At 43.2% G+C, this 22117-nt stretch overlaps 2 protein-coding genes across 4 annotated transcripts; one reads left to right on the forward strand and one right to left on the reverse strand.

Moving 5' to 3' along the window:
- Positions 1–37: 37 nt before the first annotated feature.
- Positions 38–12945, reverse strand: sgpp2 (sphingosine-1-phosphate phosphatase 2). Of its 3 annotated transcripts, XM_062419230.1 has the most exons (6): positions 12718–12945; positions 11606–11614; positions 9826–9975; positions 4850–5029; positions 2019–2108; positions 38–583 (listed from the first exon to the last, which is right to left on the reverse strand). In XM_062419230.1, exons 1-6 carry the CDS (start codon positions 12943–12945, stop codon positions 38–40), a joined length of 1203 nt encoding a protein of 400 aa, XP_062275214.1. The 3 variants fall into 3 exon arrangements, with proteins under 3 accessions (XP_062275214.1, XP_062275212.1, XP_062275213.1); XM_062419228.1 differs by lacking the exon at positions 11606–11614 and having other exon boundaries at positions 9826–9987; XM_062419229.1 differs by lacking the exon at positions 11606–11614 and having other exon boundaries at positions 12712–12945.
- Positions 12946–17139: 4194 nt separating this feature from the next.
- LOC133980729 (E3 ubiquitin-protein ligase RNF182) lies at positions 17140–18840 on the forward strand. The gene has a single exon (XM_062419511.1). It carries the CDS (start codon positions 17279–17281, stop codon positions 18047–18049), a length of 771 nt encoding a protein of 256 aa, XP_062275495.1. The 5' UTR covers positions 17140–17278; the 3' UTR covers positions 18050–18840.
- Positions 18841–22117: the final 3277 nt, after the last annotated feature.

Below are 22117 nucleotides of genomic sequence, written 5' to 3' on the forward strand. Positions count from 1 at the left end.
ATTCAGATTTCTATACACTAGTCTTGTGTTAACATGGTCATAGTAGCCCCAGTAGAATGAAGGCCCTATTGACCAGTATAGAATTAACAAGTCCAACAGCTGTATATGTGGTAAACTTGTATGGCACTTCAATCTCTTTCCTCCTCCTGGCACTCTGGTCATTTTTCGGCACTTTGTACCACGAGTACAACACCTGCAGGCTCACTGTTTTCACCACTTGCCGAGTTCCCACTAATGCTACGACTCCCAAAAGGAAGCGGACGGCGCCTAATGCCAGTGCATTCATTGTTAGTGTGGGCAGGGGTACAGGTAACACCCCTTGGGGCTCAAAAGTCTGCCCCAGCTGCTCGTTCACCCAGTATCCAACAGAGCACCCGGCCCCTACGCCTAAGATAGTGGTGGTGTCCCCTCGGGTGGTGCTGTAATGGTCCAGCTCTGGGTATGTGTAGCTGAGGAAGAGGGGCAGTACCAATGCTACGATGGGGGAGATGCAGCTGGTGAGCTGGAAATGGTCGAAGGTTTCCCAATAGGGGTATGTGAGGAACAAGATGACAGCTGAGATCAGAGCGCCACAGATCACATCCTGAAAGCAGAATAACAGTATTTCATTGTTTTTATTGTCTTAAATTCTAAATGACTACCCTGGCTCTAACACATTATAGTTGGTTTCCAATGTAAAATTAAAATGTATAAACTACAGATGGTTCTTTAACAGATTATGTGCTGGAATATTTCTTCACCAGGCGTAGTGATTTGTTGAAGTCTTGTCACCATGCGGGGGAAGTCACTACCCTACAGTCAGTATCTCAGTGCAAGACACCTATGATACCCAGGGGTCCCTTTAATGTTTATGCAAAGCATTTATATGGACTGTTTCAGGACAGATTACAACATCAATGTTATTGATTTAACCTTTTAAACAGTAACACAGCAGTTTTATCTCCACATATAAGGCCTTCATTCTAGAGTAACTCTATTGTAAACACTTACAGCTCCATCTCTGGTGATATTTTAAAATGTGCGAAAAACCAAAAACAAACATTGGCACATTCTATCCAGTAATCCCCAGGTGAGTCATGTATATTGTATTTTGTAGTAAGAGATTATTTAGTTTAATCCTATTTGTCTGGAAAGAAATCTCCTAGTTTTGTAACTGCCCCAAGCCAATCTGATTAAAAGGAACATATTAGCACATTTATATTCTAAAGGTGTCCATGCAATTTCATTTCTGTTGGTAGGGCACTACCAACTACACAACAATTTGTTATCATAGATTAAATTTCCAGTCACTTAGCATTTTAATGAGATCAGATTTATAGGCATAGAGGTGGTTAATATGCCAGAACATGGAGGGAATAGAGACACTGTAGCTCCAGAGGGAAGCTCTTTGGATTGATTCCTACACATAATGATTGAAATTAAGTTTTAATTGTAAATACTCACAAGGAAATATTGTATTTTTTTTATTTCATTGTGTTATTCTACAGATTTTTAAGGGCTAGTCCTGTTACTATTGATGTCATACACCAGACTTAATTAATAACCAATTAATGTCTCTAACAATAATCATGCTGAGGAAGGGTTTGTGCCGTGCATTATATAATATTCCCTGCATAAATCGTGGTCAGTTCGTCTCATGAAGCAGTGTTTAACGGTGAGGCCGCCCTGATTAATGTGTGCTTGAACTAAATTAATAAGGAGTAACTGTCACTATTGTGGTGTCAGGATTTTCCAACGAAAGAAAGAGCAGCATAAAGTGCCTCCTGAATCAAGAAGCCTGGGTCAAGCCTCCGCCAGACAGTTTAACCAGACATAGGTATGAATAATGAATCCTGCTTTAAGCTTGAATGTTTAATGCTGGTGTGTGTGTGTGTGTGTGTGTGTGTGTGTGTGTGTGTGTGTGTGTGTGTGTGTGTGTGTGTGTGTGTGTGTGTGTGTGTGTGTGTGTGTGTGTGTGTGTGTGTGTGTGTGTGTGTGTGTGTGTGTGTGTGTGTATGTGTGTGTAGGGACTAGCTCACCAAAACTGAATGCATGCCAGTGTAGAGGCGGCTCAGACACACCAAGGAGGACAGCGTCACAGCCAGCAGCAGACCCACCTCAAACTGGAACTGAGACACAAAAACATGTGACCGATATGTAGGTACCTCACACACACACACAGAGACAAACACCCCTCCCTGATTAAGCGGGTACAAAAGATGAAATCTGTGAAAGTGGAATGTCGTGTGTCACATGTGCCTCAAATTCCCAACATTCCTTCATGCAGGCACAACAAGCATCTCCACTTTTTTTTTAAATGTTCTTTCGCCCCCATCCTCCTCTTTTTCCTGTTAGTTTGAAATCATCCATTGGTCAGTCCTCTTAAAAAGGTGACGTGTAAGTCCTTTCTCTGCCAGTCGTCTATTCTGGCAGTTTGACGTACTGCCCGTCATCAAGTCACCGCTCCTTTATTCCTCTACTGTCTCTCCATCCTCTCTTTCCCTCCCTCCTTTACCTACGGCCGCAGGTTTTGTTCCCCCCTCCATTTCAATAACAGTGAGAAGAGAGGCCTTCTGTATTCATTCACCTCCTCCACCCTCCCCTCCTGTTCCCCCTCCTCCACCTCCTCCTCCTCCTCCTCCTCCTCCTCTCTGCCTTTTTTCCTGTGTCTTTTCCTGTCTTTTGCAGCTGGAAGCCTATTCACTGGTAGTTCATGAAGAGAGGTTTTTTCTAATGGTCACAAAGGATGCCGGGGACAGGAGGGGGTCACTCTGTGATTGACTGTCGTGACCTCTGACCTGCTCCGGGAACCGGGCGAGTTAGCCCCAAGGCCTTGTGGCTATTCAGGGGTCCACTGCAACAGCACAGCTACTCATCTGTAGCTATGTGTGCTCTTTTCTTTTCAGGGTGGAATTTTAGGGCCGCATTTAAGTGCTCTACTGTACACGGGTGTCTCGGATTGTTGAGATGATTCCTCTGACCTTGAGGAGAACACTGTAATGTAACCGCAAATAGTCGAAATGATCCCACCGCAAATCAGCCTGACAGCCTCAAAGCCCGGAAACTACTGACCGCTTTCGCTCAATTCTTCATTAAAACACAGAACTTGATTAAGTGAGCCTGTGATTGAGTGTTTTATTGACTTGGCGGTAAGAGTGGGAGACATGAAGAGGGGAAGAGGAGGGAGGTGGAGATGTGGACTGACAGTCATTGACTCACTTGAGTCCATCAGAAGACCAAACAGCAGCTCAACGGGTCTAGCTGATGGTGACTGATGGTGACTGCTGGCCCCGCCCCTCCCTGACCATTGTCCAACGGCTCAGTCAGGGCTCGGTGATGGACAGCGGGGCCACTCCCTTCTTCCCACTCAAGCTGCCATCAACAGGCTCCCCAAGTCCTACTTTGATTTGAGAGAGACGCCGCTCAATTGGCTTGACCGAGATAACACGGATTGGTGCCCCGCTAATCTAAAAAGGGATCAATATAATCCAATGGCAGTTTAATAGCACGGCTAATGAGATGCCCGGGTCAGAATTACAGTTCAACATCCACTTAGCCTCACAGGGCAGAAGCTCTAATGAGGTGGAGGTACACCATTTGCATCAGCGATGGCAGTAATATCGTTTTCATCGTAATGAGCAGTGTAACCAATTATTATTACAATTTCAGCAATAACATTATTCATCAAGACAAGCTGGACTGCAGCCACTTGATCTAATTTTCCTGACAGGTATGAGCTTAATTTGACTGCTCCGGCTTAAAGTGGGGTGTTTTTACTCATCAGGTTTCTGTGTGTGCAAGTATTCCACCAACCTATTACCCATTAGTATTATTATTATTATTATTGAGCAAAACCATGACAACAAGAGTAATTGTCTACATGCTAACAGCTCTGTGAGGCACAGATTTGCTCTTATTTAAATGCATTATGCTAATATGCTCACAATGACAATGTTACTGTACCAATGTTAGCACCTTACTTTAGCTGAGGCTGATGGGAAGGTCACCAGTTTTGCAGATAAGTAAAATTTTGACCTGATATGATGGCGCTAGATAAAAGTTGGGGCATCGCTACACTGATTACAATTCATCCTGAAGAGGACATAGATGCCTTGGCTTTACCAAATTTCATGGCAATTCAGCTACTAGTCAAGACATTTCAAATCAAAACAACCAACCAAAAGTCAACCACATGGAGTTGTTATCAGATCACCAAAGTGATCACCAAAGTCATTAGGATACAGTGAATTCTTGGTGAGCATGATTGTCTGTCATTGTCATTTTTGACTAGAATGAACACTTTGACCTGCTGGTGAACCATGCAAGATTTCATGGCAATCCATCCCATAGTTGTTGAGGCATTTGTCATGTCAAAACTCTGCTGGACTGCATAAAGGTTAGAATATTTAAACTTCAAAAGGTTCCACTCACTTTCTTTTCTAATTTTCAAATGTATTTTACTGTTGAGCTATTTCAGGTAGGACAGTCACGATAACTCATTTTATTGGACGATATATTGTCTCAGAAATAATCACGATAAACGATATTATTGTCATTTGAAGATTTTATATCACTGATATAATGATAATATTATAGCATAATAATGCAAGGGGGGCGGGGGTGGGATTGGACATTGGGCGCTAGACTAGACTCTAAAAACACAAACTGCCATTATGGGCCGGGTCCATGTATCATATGATAAGTCAATATACAGACATGATGATTACGTTATTATACGATAAATCAATAACGTAATTATTGTGACAGGCCTGGGTTCAGGTGGCATCAGGAGACCTATATGGGACCTTGGTCACCTGATCACGGGCTCCCAACAGCCAAGAGTTTAATCACAGCTATCGATGATGCTCACCTGTATCCTGGAGGGGGCGCTCAGTAAAAATGTGAAGGAGATGGCGATGGCGGCCATGGCGTGGGTGGAGGGCAGCCCGTATTCAGCGTCGACTCGTGTCTCCAGCTTGACCACAGGGGGCGAGCAAGGGCGAGGCAGCTTTAGCACATCCTTCATTACCTGGCCGATGTACATCACCATCTGGGGAAAGGAAAATGATAGATACCGAGGATTTAAATCTATGGCTAGCAACTAGATCTGTCTGACCTAGCACTTGTAAGATAAAGAATCTGATTGACAGATTCCGACTAAGTAAGTAATTTAACCATCCCAGTGTGGTATTTTTCTTTCCCAATATAGTTGTCTTCATGCAGTATTCATTTATCAGCTATACTACTATAAAAATCAGTCTGCGGCATCATTACATTTATATAACAAAATGGGAAACAGAAGCGCACTGCAGTGTGCGGCAAAAAGCAGAAATTAGAGATGGAAGGAGTTGATAATAAAATAATGAGTAGAGGAAGCAACATCCGGGTTAAGCTATGCTCTAAAACTAACCACATGCTCTTATAAATAAGTAATCACCTTTCCCGCTCAATAGAAAAAATAAGGGAAAAAATGCACAAGAGTGGAGACCCACCCTGGTGTAGAGTGCGGATGCTGCAGTCATACGGTAACAAAATCTATTGTAAGAAACTGAAAATTGAAGAAGGCAGGGTTTGCTGACACAGCGTCTTCAGCCAGACAAAGGGCTCTTGACACAATGACACAGTCAGTGCAAGGTGTTCGTATGGGTTGGTGTATAGGTACAGGGAGGTGTGTGTGTGTGTCTGTGTGTGTGTGTGTGCCCTGCCAAATGTGCTGCCTATTCTCTTTCATGAGATCCCCAGCGACCCTCGGAAGGGGCAGCCTGCTCCAGCTCCAGGTTTATTTAAAGCTCTGCCTTGTATATTTAATGAATGGCTGTCTTAGCGAGGAGCAAGGAGGCAGCTCAGAGAGAGAGGGAGCAGGACACTAATGTGTGTGTTTAAGGGAGAGAATAAAGAGGTTGTTATTACCATCTCTACTGACACTGCAATCAGGAAATACTTGTTTCCATGGCAAATGAGATATAAAAGTAGGTCCACTGACCCGCTGTTAGTGCAGCAACTTGTAGATATAGAGAGACAAAGAGGCTCAGAGATAGAGAAAGAGAAGACGGAGAATGTGACAGAGGCAGAGATTGAAATTCAATAACACTACAAGGCCAAAAGTATGGACACACCTGAATGTTGGACATGTAAATCCAAAATCATGGACTCCACTCCTCTGATGTCAGACTTTCCACAAGAATTTGGAACATGGCTGCTGAGATTTGCTAGGTCTTGGTGAGGTTGTGGGAAACAAGGCCTGCCTCCCAAAGGTGTTGTATGACAGGATTGAGGCTAGGGTTGTGTGTTCTGTCTAAAATATCATCACCATCTGTTATAGCATTAAGATTTTTCCTTATAGGAGTAGTTTGACATTTTCAGACATTCACTTACTAAGCTGCTTACGCTCTTGCCAAGAGTTATTAAAGAAGTGTTAGGCCTACCACTGATGTGTCAGTGCATGCAGAGCTAGAGCAAAAACAACTAGCCTAGTACGACAGAAACAGACATGACAGCAGCTGTGAAGTTCATGAATACGTTGCATGTTGTTTGCTTAATCTATATTATATTAAATCTGTAGCGATGTCCAATTGTTGCCACTTATCTATCTAACCATTCATCTCCAATAAGGAAAATTTGTACCTAGAGGAGCTAGAAACGTATATGTATCATCGTTTGAGAGAGCGAGGCTAGCTGTTTCCCTCTCCTTCCAGTCTCTTTGCTAAGCTAAGCTATTCAACTCCCTTCGCACTCTATACTTTAACATGAGAATAGTATTAATCATCCGTATATTACTAGGAACTAAGGTGCCTCAGCAGCCCTAGACCAAATGATAGGTTTGGCCAGTGTAAAAAGATGATGAGAATGACATTTATCTTTTCCACATTAATCACCTTATTCATTCCAAAAGCTAAACCTCTCTTTTCCATCTCACCAGTGTAATGCTTATTATTCAAATATTTGCATCTGCCTACATAAGCTGCACCTAGACACAAACACAGATAATAATTGGTACCATGAAGTAGACAATAAACAGATAACAGACTAGGCTGAACCCATTAAGCACGCCTGACCTCATCCATTCACCACGAGTCTGTATTCATGCAACAAGCCATACTGTGTATGCATCATCTACTATGTTCCATCCTCTGCTTTTGAACAATGAGGCTGCCCAGCAGCTCAAGTGCTTGCATGATATGATACCCCCATCCTGCCCCCCCCCCTGCCCTCACCATTAACACAAACATCATATTCAGCTGCCTCTAGTAAAGCCAGCACGCCAGCCTCTCATTGGTGTCTTTGTACTAGTTACATCAAAAGGACTGGCCATGGGACTGTCTGGTCACATTAAAGGAAGAGTTAAAGTCAGGTCAAAATACACATATACACACAACCACTGGAGTGTGTATGTGTGCGTGTGTGTTTCCTTATGAATAAGTGTATTGATCGAGGCCAGTGTGGCTTTGGACTTTGATCTGTCAACATGTGGATCAGACCGAGCCTGTGTGTGTGTGTGTGTGTGTGTGTGTGTGTGTGTGTGTGTGTGTGTGTGTGTGTGTGTGTGTGTGTGTGTGTGTGTGTGTGTATGCTGGTAAGATGGGCTATTACAGAGGTCACTGTTTGTGTGGAGAACACACATACACACACACACACACACACACACTTTTACTTTTTTCCTTTAGTGACATGATAAATAGCGGGTTGGGTTATTAGTTCATATTTGTGACGCGTCATTCGGGCCAGTTAAAAAACCACAACAACAAAAAAGTGACCACAAAGTGACTAAAAATGAGAATTCTACTCACATACACTGGGGATAATATTTGACACATTAAAGCAGTATTTTGCCCTTAAATGTCTTAAGTTGTAGAGCAACTAGTTGACAGTGGAACTCAACAGTAAACGGGTATTTTGAGAGTCATGCTGCTGTCGGCTCTGTTGAATTGAAAATGAAATTTTTATACGTTCCTCCATAATATGAGTCTTAAGCTAATATCCCAAATCCCCACAGCATGGTTTCTGCATTTACTGAGATTGGCCTTAATTAGACTGCAGAATCTTTTGATCTTCTGGGTACCGTTTTTAAAGTTGTGCTCAGTCATTGCTGACCTGTTCATTGACTTACAATCCTCTTGTGTGTCATAAACTTCTTTTTTTTGTCCAGAATGATTCTGTCCAGAGTTTTGTACAGTTTCTGCTTTACTGAGTGGACCCTCTTTTTCTAAATACAATCCTTCATCTCATTTTTGTCCTGGTTATTTCAAAGTATTATGAACATCTAGCATAACAAGGCTACATTTTGCAGAACTTTGTTTTATGTCATCCTCTCTCTGCACATTTAAGGATTAAATAAAATGCTAAAATACCAAAAAACACATAAAAAATGTTATTACACCAGTAAAACCTGTATGGAGCCCAGTTTATTTGTCCCAACGCACCAATATTCCTGACCCCAGTGCTTAGTTTCACTCTAAACATTCTCCAAATATCCATCTTTTAGTGTATGACCTATGTGCCATTATGTTAAAGTATAAGATGAGATTTACAGACAGCACAGGTAGGTGTATCATTTGCATAACACTGCGGTACAGTGATACCATACAACAGGACGATGTAATTCATGACCATATGGTTAATGACAGTAACTGTTTTCTAAGTCAACCAAAGTCACTTTGCAAGTAAAGCCAACAGAGGGTAGTGAAGGACACATGGGTACGTGTGTGTGTGTGTGTGTGTGTGTGTGTGTGTGTGTGTGTGCATGTCATTCATGGGCCTGTAATGCGTTTGCTCATGCATACAAGTCTTAATTTGCATGGGTGCACTTCAATCGAGTTCTGTGTGTATGTGTATGTGTGTGTGTGAGAGAAAGATAGACAGGAGAGAGTAGAGAGTAGAGAGCCCCCCGTGAACCTTAGATAACTCCACTGGCACAATGGCAGGGTGCTGTTAGAAGTTAGAAGTGCGGGGTGATGCGCCCCGAGGGCTGACAGACCAAATGGCTGGTCCAGAGAGAAAAAGCTCAGAGCGCTGATGAGGCCAATAAAACACTCTGCTGGTAGACTAGGGGGAGGAGAACACGGGGTAAAGCTGGTAATGTCTAACTAGAGGGAGGGGAATGAGTGTGTTTAGCAGGCGGAGATGGGGAGTGTGTGCATGTGTGTGTGTTGTTGTTTATGTGTGTTGGAGAGGAGTTCACACAGGGGCCTGGTGTAGCCAAGATGCCAGAAGAATGCTACTGCTACCCCTGGGGGGGGGGGGGCAAACAAGGGGTTCAGACACAGGGCACCCACCAAGCGCTCGAGGCGGGGACACAAAGGGCACAAAAACAAACTGCCCGTCACACACTCTGCAGGAGCGAGGGCTTATGGCTGTCTGTGTCTGTCTGTGTGTCTCTGGAAGTGTCAAATACACTATCTGGGAACAAGTTTGACATGTTTTGAGGGTCTGTTATATTGTGCTAGATTCTGTCAGAACATACATCTAAAAAAAAAAAAAAGGGGCGATCCTAACAGTCTTTTGCCACTGATATGTCCTCATGTGTGGCCTCTCACCATGTCAGGGGCCCCCGGTCAGCCTGGCCCCGGTGGCCCCGGGCCTGGGGATATATGGACATGGTGGTGTCATAGACAGGTCACGTGAGGGGGTGGGGGTGGGGGGGTTGAAGGATGAAAGGAGGTCTAAAGGTGAAGAAAGAGAGAGACGGAACTGCAGAGAGAAGAGAGGTGGCATTGTGAAACTGGATGGACATTAGAGCGGAGTCTGGTGCAAGGGCATGCTGAAGTGGTCTGACTGACATGTTCACACACACACACACACACACACACACACACACACACACACACACACTCTCAAGCTATGACTCACAGTCCACATATTGACAAGGCGTCGGCAGAGGAAGGGGTCGAGGTTCCAGTGTATGCAGGGCAGAAAGGTGATGTAGAAGATTTCGTGGCCCAGTCCGGACGAAAAGAGGAAGAGGAAGTGCAGCGGCCAGTTCTTCACTTCATACTGAGGCTTGCTGCATGCCTGCACAGAATAAACACCTGTGAATATTATGAATATGAGATACAGTACATAACAAAACTGAGTACAACCCTTGTCAATATCACTAAAAAGTTGAATAATTACAAATCCTTTCCACTTAATACATTTTTTAGACAATTAAGCCAACTCACTTGAAAACACCAGAATGTGTGAGTAATTAGACTATAATGAAAGGTCCATATTTAAGAAAGAACTGCAACAAAATTTAGCTCACCCTTCATCAGTGAGAAAATACTCTTCAGGTACTCTATTGGAGTCAGGTCAGGGGACATACTTGTCTAGGACTCTTTTGTCTTCTCTAATAACTCTACTGTGAGTTTTATGGTGTGTTTGGGATCATTGACATTGGGTATATACACTTTCATTCATGGTGACCCACCTCCATGTTTCATAGTTGGCACTACATGCAGTTACCGTGGTTGTCCAGACCAGGTCTACGCCAAACATGCTGGACCCCATCTGATCCAAACTCATTAGGATAAAGCATGTGCAGCCAATATTCATTAGGCTCCTTTTCATGTTCTTTGGCAAAGTTTAATCTTGCAGTTTTGTGCCATTTGGTGAGCAACGGTTGACTTCATGGAATGTCCGTTGCACTGTCTGAGCAGTCACTGAAACACCAGTTTTCACACATAATCCTTTGCGCCAAGTCAGAAGTACTCGCCTGTCTGTTTTTCAGTGCAAGGTTGTGTAAATAGTGAATTGTGCATAGTCAGACGGCCACTGCGCCTTGTGTTATTGGGAGTATGGGTCCTCCTTTACCTTCTAAACACTGTTGCAACTGTGTTTTGGCTTCTGTTTAGTACCCTACTGATGATCTTTTACCATCCCCCTTAAAAGGCGGAGCCAACATGGTGGCCGGGGGTGGCACTGGCCCCCCCTGGAATCTGATTGGCCACCCCAGGTGCCCCCCCCACCACCACTGTTGGAATGTACTTGGTTGTTATACATTTTCTGCTAGTAGAATTGTTTTCCTATCCAAAATGAACATTTTTCTGTGATTTGATATTCGCCAAATTATTTAATTGTTTGCATGAGGCATTATCTTCACTCTGTCCAGTCTGACCCACCATCAAAAATGTTCTACACTCGCCCTTGGCCTCTGTTGTGATTAGTGAGCACCATGTGTTCCACACTGGGGTTCATTCAAGCACTGTGTCAGAGTGAACAAACTCATCGAAACTAAGAAGGTGGGTGGACCTTCAGTAGAAACAGTTTTGGCATCAATACTGTATCATTTATTATTATTACGAGTCTAGATCCGTTTTTTTTCTCTATATGTGCCACCCTTCCTGAGACTGTGCCCCAGCCTGGCCCTGCGCCCCCATCAAAAATGTTCTAGATCTTCCCCTGCCTCCCATCTTCATGAAGTCTTACAATCTGGTTTCTTACTTGTTCAGGTGGTCTGTTACCATGGGGAGCCATGTTGCATTAGACACAACCCAGGCCAAAGTGGAGAGAGTTGTGTTCACAGGTTGTTTTTACAACCTTCTTCAGGCAATTAGTCTACTCAGGTATACTCATTTTTGTTACATTGAGGCCTGTATTTTCAATGTAGTCTATCTACCCTGTTTGTTTTTAATTACAAATAAGCTCAAACACCCGACACCTCGCCCTAATAATACTGCAATTATTGTATAATGTTGACGTGTACTCAGTTGTGTCATATACCAGGCATGTCTAAACCAATCCATAAAGGGCTGTGTATCTGCAGGTTTTTGTTCCAAACCAATCAAGGGCGCAAATGATTTGACCAATCACCTGTCTGAAGACTGAGATCAGTGGATTAAATGAATCAAACCTGCAGCCACACGACCCTTCATGGAATAGTTTGGACATGCCTGTTATATACCGCATAATGCAATCACAGTTTTAGGTACATTTAGATTTCCCAACTAATCTTGCAGTCACACCCCATATTACAGACACACCCGAATCTTCTCTGCAACCCTTTCTTACATTTTGAGTATTATATCCAACATATAATGTCTTTACTCAGCTGATTTAAGCACATGGCATTTATAAAGTACCTAGTGTTTTTATGGCTATTGTCTTTGTGTAAGCACCATGATCCTACTTTAAAAGGAGTAGTTAAGCAATCTAGTCGTGTACTTTCAAAAGGTTATGATACTCAGAAGAGGCATATTAAAAGAACAGCCATACAGAGGCCACATTTAACAACACTCTATAAGTGTTCCATTGACATGATCATGAACTGAAGTTCCTATGCTAGAAAGTAACTCACTTTTAATACATAATCTGTCCCAGAAAAGGGAGACTAAAGAATGTAAACACAGCTTGTCATTGTGCAGATGAGAGATGAGGATGTGGGGGCTGACAGAAACAGCTAGACAAACGAGAAAAGCCAGTCAGAGCTTGGTTTTCACAATCTGTAATAAATCCAAACGTTCGTTTTAGTAAATCCTCAAATCTAAGAGCGTCTATTGTATGGTTTAACTCTTACTTCCCATTTTTAAGACTTTTTCGGCAGTTTTATAATTAAGGCTTGCACTGAGCTGTCATATATAAAAAAATATCTTAATTTATTCCTTTAAATTATTAATTTATGTTATTATACCCACTAATGTTTGCATGTAATCCAATGCAATTTAATCCAGCAGAAGTGTTGGTTTCTTATTTTAATTAACATATCGTTTTAAAGATGAGTTCACTGACACTGAGATAACCAGTTTTTCGCAGTTTAACACTTACACCAGTTGTACATCCATTTTCCTTGTATTTATAATTTGAATTGTTGTCCTGGTGCTCCCAACTTCTCCTCAGCTGTCCACGTGGTTTCTCATCTTGGTCAGGTGTTTCAGTCTCAGAGCGGGTCATCTCTTGGCTGTGATGCCCGGCTTCGGCGAGGAAGAGTCCGCATCGTCTCTGGAACCCCGCCACAAGCTCCGAGTCATGGAGGTCAGCCAGCAGCTCCAGCATCTTAAGACAAATGAAGCTTCACTGCTGCTTAATGTGGATTTTAAATCAGAAGTAATCATGTAAGGTAATATCTGCCCAGACAGGACGCATCACAAGGGGAAGGCTGCAGAGCTGCGTACAGGTGCGGCCGCTCTGTGTCACAGGTGTGCGCGGCGGGGCGGGGTTAGAAGCAGGCGGGACCAATAGTTTGAAGTATGTTTGTATAATGTTTGTCCGACCTTTACACTGAAATGGTTCACACAAGAATTTACGGCAAGCGGAAGGATGATTTATTGCATGGGCCGCCCATGATAGTAGCAGAAGAAGTAACAGTCCAGTGGTCCAAAACTAGGTCATGCAATTAAAACAGCCAAATAAGAATATTGGAATGAGTCTAGGATAGGATAACAATCAATGGCCAATATTTTGGCCTATCATAAACCTCTGACCCAGTCATTTGTTTTCCCCCTTATCCTGGCTAATGATTTTACACTACATGCATATATACGTGTGTGTGTGTGTGTGTGTGTGTGTGTGTGTGTGTGTGTGTGTGTGTGTGTGTGTGTGTGTGTGTGTGTGTGTGTGTGTGTGTGTGTGTGTGTCAATCAATCAATCAATCAATCAATCCAACTTTATTTATATAGCACCTTTAATATAGGCTAGTGTAGTTCCAAGTGTTTTACAGTTAGCTGATTGACAAGCTGATAATAACATAATCAAGGTAATAAAAACAAAGAACAGATTAAAAGACAAAAACTTACACCAATGCACGCAAGAGAAAATAAGAATTATTTTTTTCGAACATTTAAATAAAATAAGTAAAAGATAAAATAATTAAATAAATAAGTAGGCTAGAATAAGAGAGAATGAGAAAAAAATGTAAAGTAAGAGTAAAAAAATCTAGGTTAAAATCTAGATTAAAAAGAAAAAAGAGAAGTCAAATGAAATAAAAGATGAAGTTTAATAAAAGCTGGACTAAAACTAGGTTAGAAAGAAGATTAAAAGACAAAAGAAACAGACAAATAAAAATGATAAATTGTGGATGAGAGAGAAGGACATGAAATTCAATTTATTAAATTTGATTAACTTGTTTCTAGAAAATATGAGTACATTTTTCAGGTAAAATAAGAGACTCGCTGATCCTCCCTCATCAGCAGCAGCAGCAGCAGGATGTCACAGGCTTTAGGCTTGTTCCTGTTGTTCCAGAGCTGTTATCAATCTCTCACTGACAGAGATCCAGTAATTGTTGGCTAATTGCTTAAAGTCATTTCAAAGCAGCAACATTTAGACTATTCTTGAGCACATATACAGTACATGTAGGCTGACTGAAGCTCTTCCTGGCCATCATTTAGACTAGTTATCCCTAAAGTGGATTCTTTCAGCAGGTCCTCGGATGTGCTGGAAAAAACAAGGAGGTAATGTTTACTAGAAATTGCCCACATTCGCCAGTATACAACAGTAACAACAAAGGGATCCACTCCCACCACTATTTACTCTCCCAAACAGTTATATAAGCATAATTCCATAAAAGGTCAAATTTCCTGCCTTGAGTTTCTGGCCTGTGATGTTACTCCCTGATTCAGAACTATATGTCCCTTCCAGGACACTCATCAATTGTCATGTCACCACACATCCATACATCAAGCAGGAAATATCATTTTAGAGATATGAACCACAGGACATATATAAAAGCATGTAACAAACAATATGTATCATAGCTATTTAGCTTTTATTGAATATTACAAAAAAGTCAAATTAAATATTTATACCTGATAGTTCAGTGTCAGTGATTGAATCAATTTGACATACAGCTTGATGTAAAAGGATTTTAGATAACCTAAAGAAAGCTTCAAATTACAGGCTTCCATGAAATATGTGTGTTTTTGTACAGAAACCATACTGAGATGTCTGGAGCCTCCACCCTTATATGGTTGAGAAATTGAAAAGCTTTAGAGCGACTTCCTATTGTCAAATTTTATAATATAGTTAAATGTCATTGTTTCATTCTGTCCCTTGTGACGCAAGACAAAGCAAGGTTGGCTCGAAGTTTTTGGTGGTTCTTTGTCTGAGTCAAGGCACACTTTGTTACAGGAAACAGTCAATTGACGCCCCCAGTTGACCAAATTAGCACATCCTATTGTCTGGTATTGTGTGGGCTACGTAATTGCGCACGGCTGTCATAGCTGGTCCCTGAACAGCCAGAGGACACGCACACACACACGAATACACACACACAAACACACACAAACACACACACACACACGCACATTCAGACTGAGAGAGAGAGAGAGTCATGTTTCCATCACTTCAGAGGACATCATATTTACGTAAATTCATTTCCTGTAGACTTAACCTAACCTTAACCATAACTAACACATGCCTAACCCTTTCCCTTCCCCTGACCTTAAAGGGGACCTATTGTGCTTTTCCTTATTTTCAGTTATATAATGTTACAGTGTTGGATGTTCATACTAGATGTGGCCAAAGTGCCAAATAATGAGGTATATGTATGTAGAAGTAATCCCTGTGAGCAAAAAGCATCAACTCCTCTGAACACTCCGTTTCCAACTGTTTTTCTACTTTACACCTGAGCTGATGTCAGCTTGTGACAGATTTCTTTATATGCCCATCTGCTCTATGCACAGCACGTAAGTTCACTGCGCCGCTCCGCTAATGTTATGGTGTTTTTCCATTGTTTTGGGGGACAAAGCACTATTGTATTGTACAGATGTTTGGTAAATATTCACTTTTGAGTTTTTAAGGTGATGAGCCTCCATTGCAAATAAGTTGTGTCCACAAACCAAACTGTAAATAGTCCACAAGTACTAGAGAGAGCTGGTGAGTGGTACAGGTTAGGTGTGATCAAGCCTTTCTTGAAGTCCATCTCCTCGTGCTTTAACTTGTCCTACAGGATGGCACTGTTTCCTTCTGTCACAATGAAAACTGCACCTCTTCCAGGTTTTAGGGATACAAAGTGATAGCTTGTGATTTTGACCCTGTGTTTGGCTACTTATGCGCATGTTAGGCTACTGAAAGGTCAAGGCCATGCATTTTGTTTTACCCTTTTTCTTTTTTAACATAAGGGACAATGTGTCTCTTTGACTTGTGTGCCTCACCTCGTTGCTGAATGAAGCAAACGTCACTGCAATCATGATCAAAATCGCTCCGTAAATATTATGGTGTTGTTCCATTGTTTTGAGGGTCTGTTGAAGGTGTCTTCATCAAACATCATCATCGCTGTGGCTGTTTCTGCTTGTACTGTTCCTCCCTACATTATTTCTAACCCAAATATCTCAATATCTTGTTGTGTCCACTGGTTTTTAGCGCAACCAACCAAACTCGGGACATGTTTAGTATCCTGTAAATTTAGTCATTTAGAAGTATTTCATATGAAGCAGTAAAGCATGAAATATTTGGGTTTTCATCAGCAGTAACTTAACACAATTCTGATACGGATGGCCAATCAGAACAGATTGGGCTCAAAGAGACTGGAGCTAAAACTGCCAGTTAGAGACAGAGGCTGAACTGAGGGGCTGCATAAAGGACCAGTATGAGCTAGATAAGGAGATTGCAAAGATACTTTAGTGGAGCCCCAGAATAAAGAATATAGAGCTGGAAACATAACTTTTAACCAAATCTTGCTTTTTGTCTCCATAAAGGAGGCGAGTCCCCACAACATGACTGTAAATCGATGTATGTCCCCATAACGTGAGGAATACCTGGACCACACACCCACCCACCCACCCACCCACACACACACACACACACACACACACACACACACACACACGCACACACGCACACACACACACACACACACACACACACACACACACACACACACACACACACACACACACAGACACACACACATTGTCTCTCTTTAACTGGACTTTAAGGCGACACACCGCCGCCTGCTTCTCTCTCTCTCTCCCTCTCTCTCTCTCTCTCTCTCTCTCTCTCTCTCTCTCTCTCTCTCTCTCTCTCTCTCTCTCTCTTTCTCTCTCTCTCTCTCTCTCTCCCCCCCCCTGTTTGTGGGATGCTCGGGCTCTCTGGATGGATGAGCCCTCGCATCGGAGTCACCACCATTACATCATCCGTTCCCACACAGCCGAAAACACCGAACGAGAGCTTTTTAATATTTAACCGGGATCCCGATCGTTCAGACCTAGCGGCGGGCGCCCTGCTCTCCATAAAGGACTCTGTGCAGGGGATTATAAAAACACATCAACAGCGTCTGCGGGGATGATGGCGTTTCAATGAACAGGGAGGAGAGGAGGGGGCGAGGAGGAGAGACGTGCGCCGTCATCAGCATCTGTCCGCCAGCTCCCTTTGTGTTCATCGGAGAGTGTGAATGGCGAAAGATGACATGGCAGAGGTAGATTTGGCATCAAACGGAGCGGAACCCCCAGGCGAGGCCCCCACAGCGGTCCCCTACGAGGAGTATGAATGCAAAATCTGCTACAATTATTTCGACCTTGACCGCAGGGCTCCTAAGATCCTAGAGTGCTTGCACACGTTCTGCGAGGAGTGCCTGAACACGCTTCACCTCCGGGAAGAACGGCCATGGCGCATCAGCTGCCCCGTCTGTCGCCACCGGACTCCGGTGCCAGATTATCGGATACAGAACCTGCCCAACAACACCAAGGTGACGGAGGATTTCCCCCTCTACATAGACTCGGACCCTCTCCCTCAGGACGCTTTGCCTCCGTACCCTCCCCCCCTGCACCCGGCTCTCGTTGCGCTCCGCCGGGAGGAGGCGTCGGGGACGTCCAGCGCCAGCCAGGCGACTGCGTCCACCACCGTGTCCACAGTCACAACCCTCTCCCAGGACTCGGTGCGCTACGACAGCTGTCAGAGCTGCAAGAGAGTGGCGCTGACCACCGGCTGCGTGTGCGTGATCTTCTCCTTCCTGTCCATGCTGGTGTTGCTGTTTATGGGCCTGATCTTTGTGCACAGTCACAGCATTCCTCCCTCGCCCGCGGGACCCATTTGCTTGTCGGTAGCCAGCATCCTGGCCATGTTCTCGGTTGTCGTCACATGGCTGATCTGCTGGCTTAAATACAGACCGGACCATGAGACAGGCCGCTCATCTGCTACCAGTAACTCCAGGAGAAACGCTTGATAGGCTGCTGGCTGTGCTGACTATTGATGGAGATGTTGTACTGTTGGGTTGTGTGGTTATGTACATATACTGGCGACTGATACTCCTGCTCCCTTTACTTTTTCTAGGAATAAATATCGTCCTAAATGGCCTTTTATCAGTATAGCAAACACCCAAAAGGCCTTCCTGTTGTTTGGAGCAATAGGCCGACACCGATATGATCCTTGATAATCTTTTTTCCTCAAGTTTATTCATTTGAAATGGCAGTGGGCCCCAGCTGACTGGGCGTCCTGATGAATGAACTTGTCCAAGACTACTTGATGTAGGGGTGAAGCTGTGGTTGGCTTTGATGACTGAATGTGAAGTGCTTATTTCCCACCCTATCCTGATAAATATGCATATCCCTCACTCTGCCACTTACTGTATGATAACTGTCCATGATGATTCACTCTTATATCTCAACAAAGCACTATTGTATTGTACAGATGTTTGGCAAATATTCACTTCTGAGTTTTTAAGGTGATGAGCCTCCATTGCAAATAAGTCGTGTCCACAATCCAAACTGTAAATAGTCCACAAGTACTAGAGAGAGCTGGTGAGTGGTACAGGTTAGGTGTGATAAAGCTTGAAGTCCTTCTCCCTGTGCTTTAACTTGTCCTACAGGATGGCACTGTTTCCTTCTGTCACAATGAAAACTGCACCTCTTCCAGGTTTTTCTATCTGGCAAAGCTCATAGGGATACAAAGTGATAGCTTGTGATTTTGACCCTGTGTTTGGCTACTTATGCGCATGTTAGGCTACTGAAAGGTCAAGGCCATGCATTTTATTTTACCTTTTTTTTTTTTTTTTTTAAACATAAGGGACAATGTGTCTCTTTGACTTGTGTGCCTCACCTCGTTGCTGAATGAAGCAAATGTCATAGTAATCATGATTAAAATCATGCACGGACCCCCCCCCCCCCCCCCCTCCCCAAAAACCCTGCAACAGACAGCATCCAGCTGCGGTGTCAGCAGGGATTTCCTCCTTCTGTCACATCATTTACACATCGGAAGTTGAAAACAGGGTTTCCAACATGGAGCTGCCTCCCAGCCCGAGCACCTTTTTATACTTATGAAAAATGTGGGTCTTTGCATCTGGCTTTGAAGAAAGGTTGGGAAAGATATGGGTGTCTAAATGTGTTTTAACAGGTAATCCCAGGCTAAAGTCCACCGTCAGCTGCTTCCAAGTCTGAGTTAACTCTTTAGCTTCCTTCAGAACCCCATGTGAGAATCTAATGTATCTACATCTTGACAGGTGAGACACAGCGAAACCACTCCTAAAACGATACATTTTGGTGTCTTTCTGGCCCCTTATGAGATTGTCAGGTGTGATAATTATCTCTAGAAAAGAGCCTCGTCAGCTGTGTGGCTGAGATTACAGAGGTACACTGCACAATCGGAACCTGCACAAGTCAAATATTCAACTTTACAAAGCAAAACGTAATGTTATTTGCATTGTCTACATCGTGTGTCTGAATCACAGCAAACACTGAATGAACTTTTTCAGTGAAATCAGCCTCAGACGACACACTATAATCAAAAAACCTACAACTCAAGGGCCTATTCTGGGAAAATGTAATATTATTGTGAAGCGTTGGTGAATTCTGTGTTTCATTGTTGTTAAATCTATATAATTATTTATTTATAATACAACATTCTTGATTATGGCAAACCCTTACACTGACAAACATGGTTGTGGTCCATGGAGCATGTGAATTGCACTCCTGGGTTATGCTCTGGCTCCCTAACCCTCCATTGTCAGCATCTAGGTGTTGAGATGAATTCAATTCGGACACCAACGTGTTTTTAGTTGTTTTTAGTTTTTTAACCGAGCACTTATTACCCTCACGCTCTCATTGTATCCCCTACCTCACCGCTCAGGAGAGGAAAAAACAAAAAAAACAGTTCGATATGATTCTTAAATATAACCCCACTCAATCTGATTACCTTGCTTGATTCAATCATCCTACTCAGCCTTTTTCTCCCCCCCACCCCAACTTCTAGATGATGCACTTTCACCCTCTTATTTGACACAAGTAACGGGGGTACCTTTGACAAAATGTAAGCATATTGTATTTATTTCAGAGGACTTAGAAAATGTTGTTGGTTTTTATGAAAATCTGTGGATGTTGTTAAAGTACCAAAATGTATTTGCACAGAGAAATGGTCTTGGTGTGTTATGCTGTTTTACATACATAAACACATTTCAGTAATAAAGGAAACGTGAATACCCATTGCATTTAGTCATTGTCTCAGTACAGCTGATAGAATAGCCTGCTACCAAGCCTGTGTTTTATCATGCTCGGTCTTACATAATGACTGGTAATATAACTGAATATGATCCAACTTGACACATTTAGTATCCTGCTGTGCATCAAATCTGCCCCCTACTGGAAGACAAAGGATGCTGCATGCTGTAAAAAGTAAAAGGGGAAAAAAAGAAAGAAATGAAAGCAGTAATCCCTCCCCTCAGTGTCAGCTCTGTGTTTAGCTGCATTTCTCATGTAGGTCTAGCAGTCTAAACGTGTGGTGACTAAAGCTTAATTAATAATAATAACAATAATAATAATAATAATACATTTTATTTGAGGACGCCTCTCTGGGCACTCATGGACACCGTATAATAAATAAATAAAACAATAAATAAAAAAAACAATAAGAAACAAAACAGATAAAATACTGTGTAAATGAGAAAAAAGGGGTAAAATGAGATAGTGCAGTTCTTGTTAGGTGGGGTATGCAATTCTAAATAAGTGAGTTTTTAGCCTTGATTTGAAGAGAGGGAGAGAGTCCAAGTTCCTGATGTCCAGTGGAAGTGAGTTCCAGAGTTGGGCAGCAGAGCTGCTGAAAGGGTGGGGGGTGGGGTGGGGGACAGAGAGGTGGATGGAGGAGGCAGATCTGAGGAAATGGGAAGGGCTGGCGATGTGGAGGAGGTCAGACAGATAAGGAGGGGGAAAGTTGTGGATGGCCTTGTGGGTGGATGGAGGGGGTTCTGGTGACAATTGGAGCTGCAGAGTTCTGAACCAGTTTAAGTTTTTGGAGGTATTTGTGAGGTAGACCAAAGAGAGAGTTGTAGTAATCCATGCGGGAGGTGACAAGGATAGCAGTGGAGTGGGGAGAGAGGGAGGGGTGGGGGTGATTAATATTATGTAAATAGAAATATGCAGACCGGGTGATGTTATTGATATGTGATTGGAAAGATAATATGCTGTCGAGGGGAGGGGGAAACACAGGAGTGGTCTATGATGAGGGAAAAACTGTCAGCTTTGGAAAGGCTTGATTTTGTGCCAATGAGGAGGATTTCAGTTTTATCACTGTCAAGTTTGAGAAAGCTGGAGGAGAACCAGGATTTGAGTTCACTGAGGCAGTCAGTGAGGGAGGAAGGTGGGAGAGTGGAATTGGGTTTGCTGGAGAGGTAGAGCTGGGTGTCATCCGCGTAGCAGAGGAAATGGGTGTCATATTTGCGAAAGATATTGACGAGGGGGAGGAGGTAGATGATGAAGAGTAGGGGCCCCAGGACGGAGCCCTGGGGCACACCAGTGTTGACGGGGGACGACTGGGAACTGAAGGATTGGAGTTGTATGAACTGAGTGCGGCCTGAGAGGTAGGTTTTAAACCAGTCAAGGGGTGTGTGTTCGATACCGATGGAGACTAGTCTGTTGAGGAGGATAGTGTGAGAGATGGTGTACAAAGGCTGCACTCAGATCAAGGAGGAGGAAGATAGTGAGTAAACCAAAATCGGCTGTCAGGAGGAGGTACTTAGTGATTTTGATTATTGTAGTTATTAGGGTCAGCACCAGGTTTTTTCAATATTGGAGTGATGGCAGCAGTTTTGAAACGTTTAGGAACGATTCCAGTGGAGAGTGAGGAGAGGATGATGGCAGAGATGAGGGGGAGCAGAGAGGGGACGCAGGCTTTCACCAGAACTGTGAGGAGAGGATCTAACTGACAGGTGGAGGGCTTGGACTTTCGGATAAAATCGGAAATATCTGAGTCAGAGGGGAGCTGAAAGGAAGAGAATGAATGAGATGTCAAACGGGGGTTCAAGGGA

This window comes from Scomber scombrus, chromosome 5 (genome assembly GCF_963691925.1).
Source record: "Scomber scombrus chromosome 5, fScoSco1.1, whole genome shotgun sequence".
NCBI classification, from domain to species: Eukaryota; Metazoa; Chordata; class Actinopteri; order Scombriformes; family Scombridae; genus Scomber; species Scomber scombrus.

Bases quoted from the DNA above. Each gene is read 5' to 3' on its own strand.
- sgpp2 (XM_062419228.1), bottom strand. From the start codon at position 12,945: ATGCTGGAGCTGCTGGCTGACCTCCATGACTCGGAGCTTGTGGCGGGG. The intron at 5,030-9,825 runs GTGAGTCATAGC...TCCTTTCCCCAG, and splicing joins GCCTTGTCAATATGTGGACT to ATGGTGATGTACATCGGCCA. The intron at 2,109-4,849 runs GTGAGCATCATC...TTTGTGTCTCAG, and splicing joins GCGCCCCCTCCAGGATACAG to TTCCAGTTTGAGGTGGGTCT.
- LOC133980729 (XM_062419511.1), top strand. From the start codon at position 17,279: ATGGCGAAAGATGACATGGCAGAGGTAGATTTGGCATCAAACGGAGCG.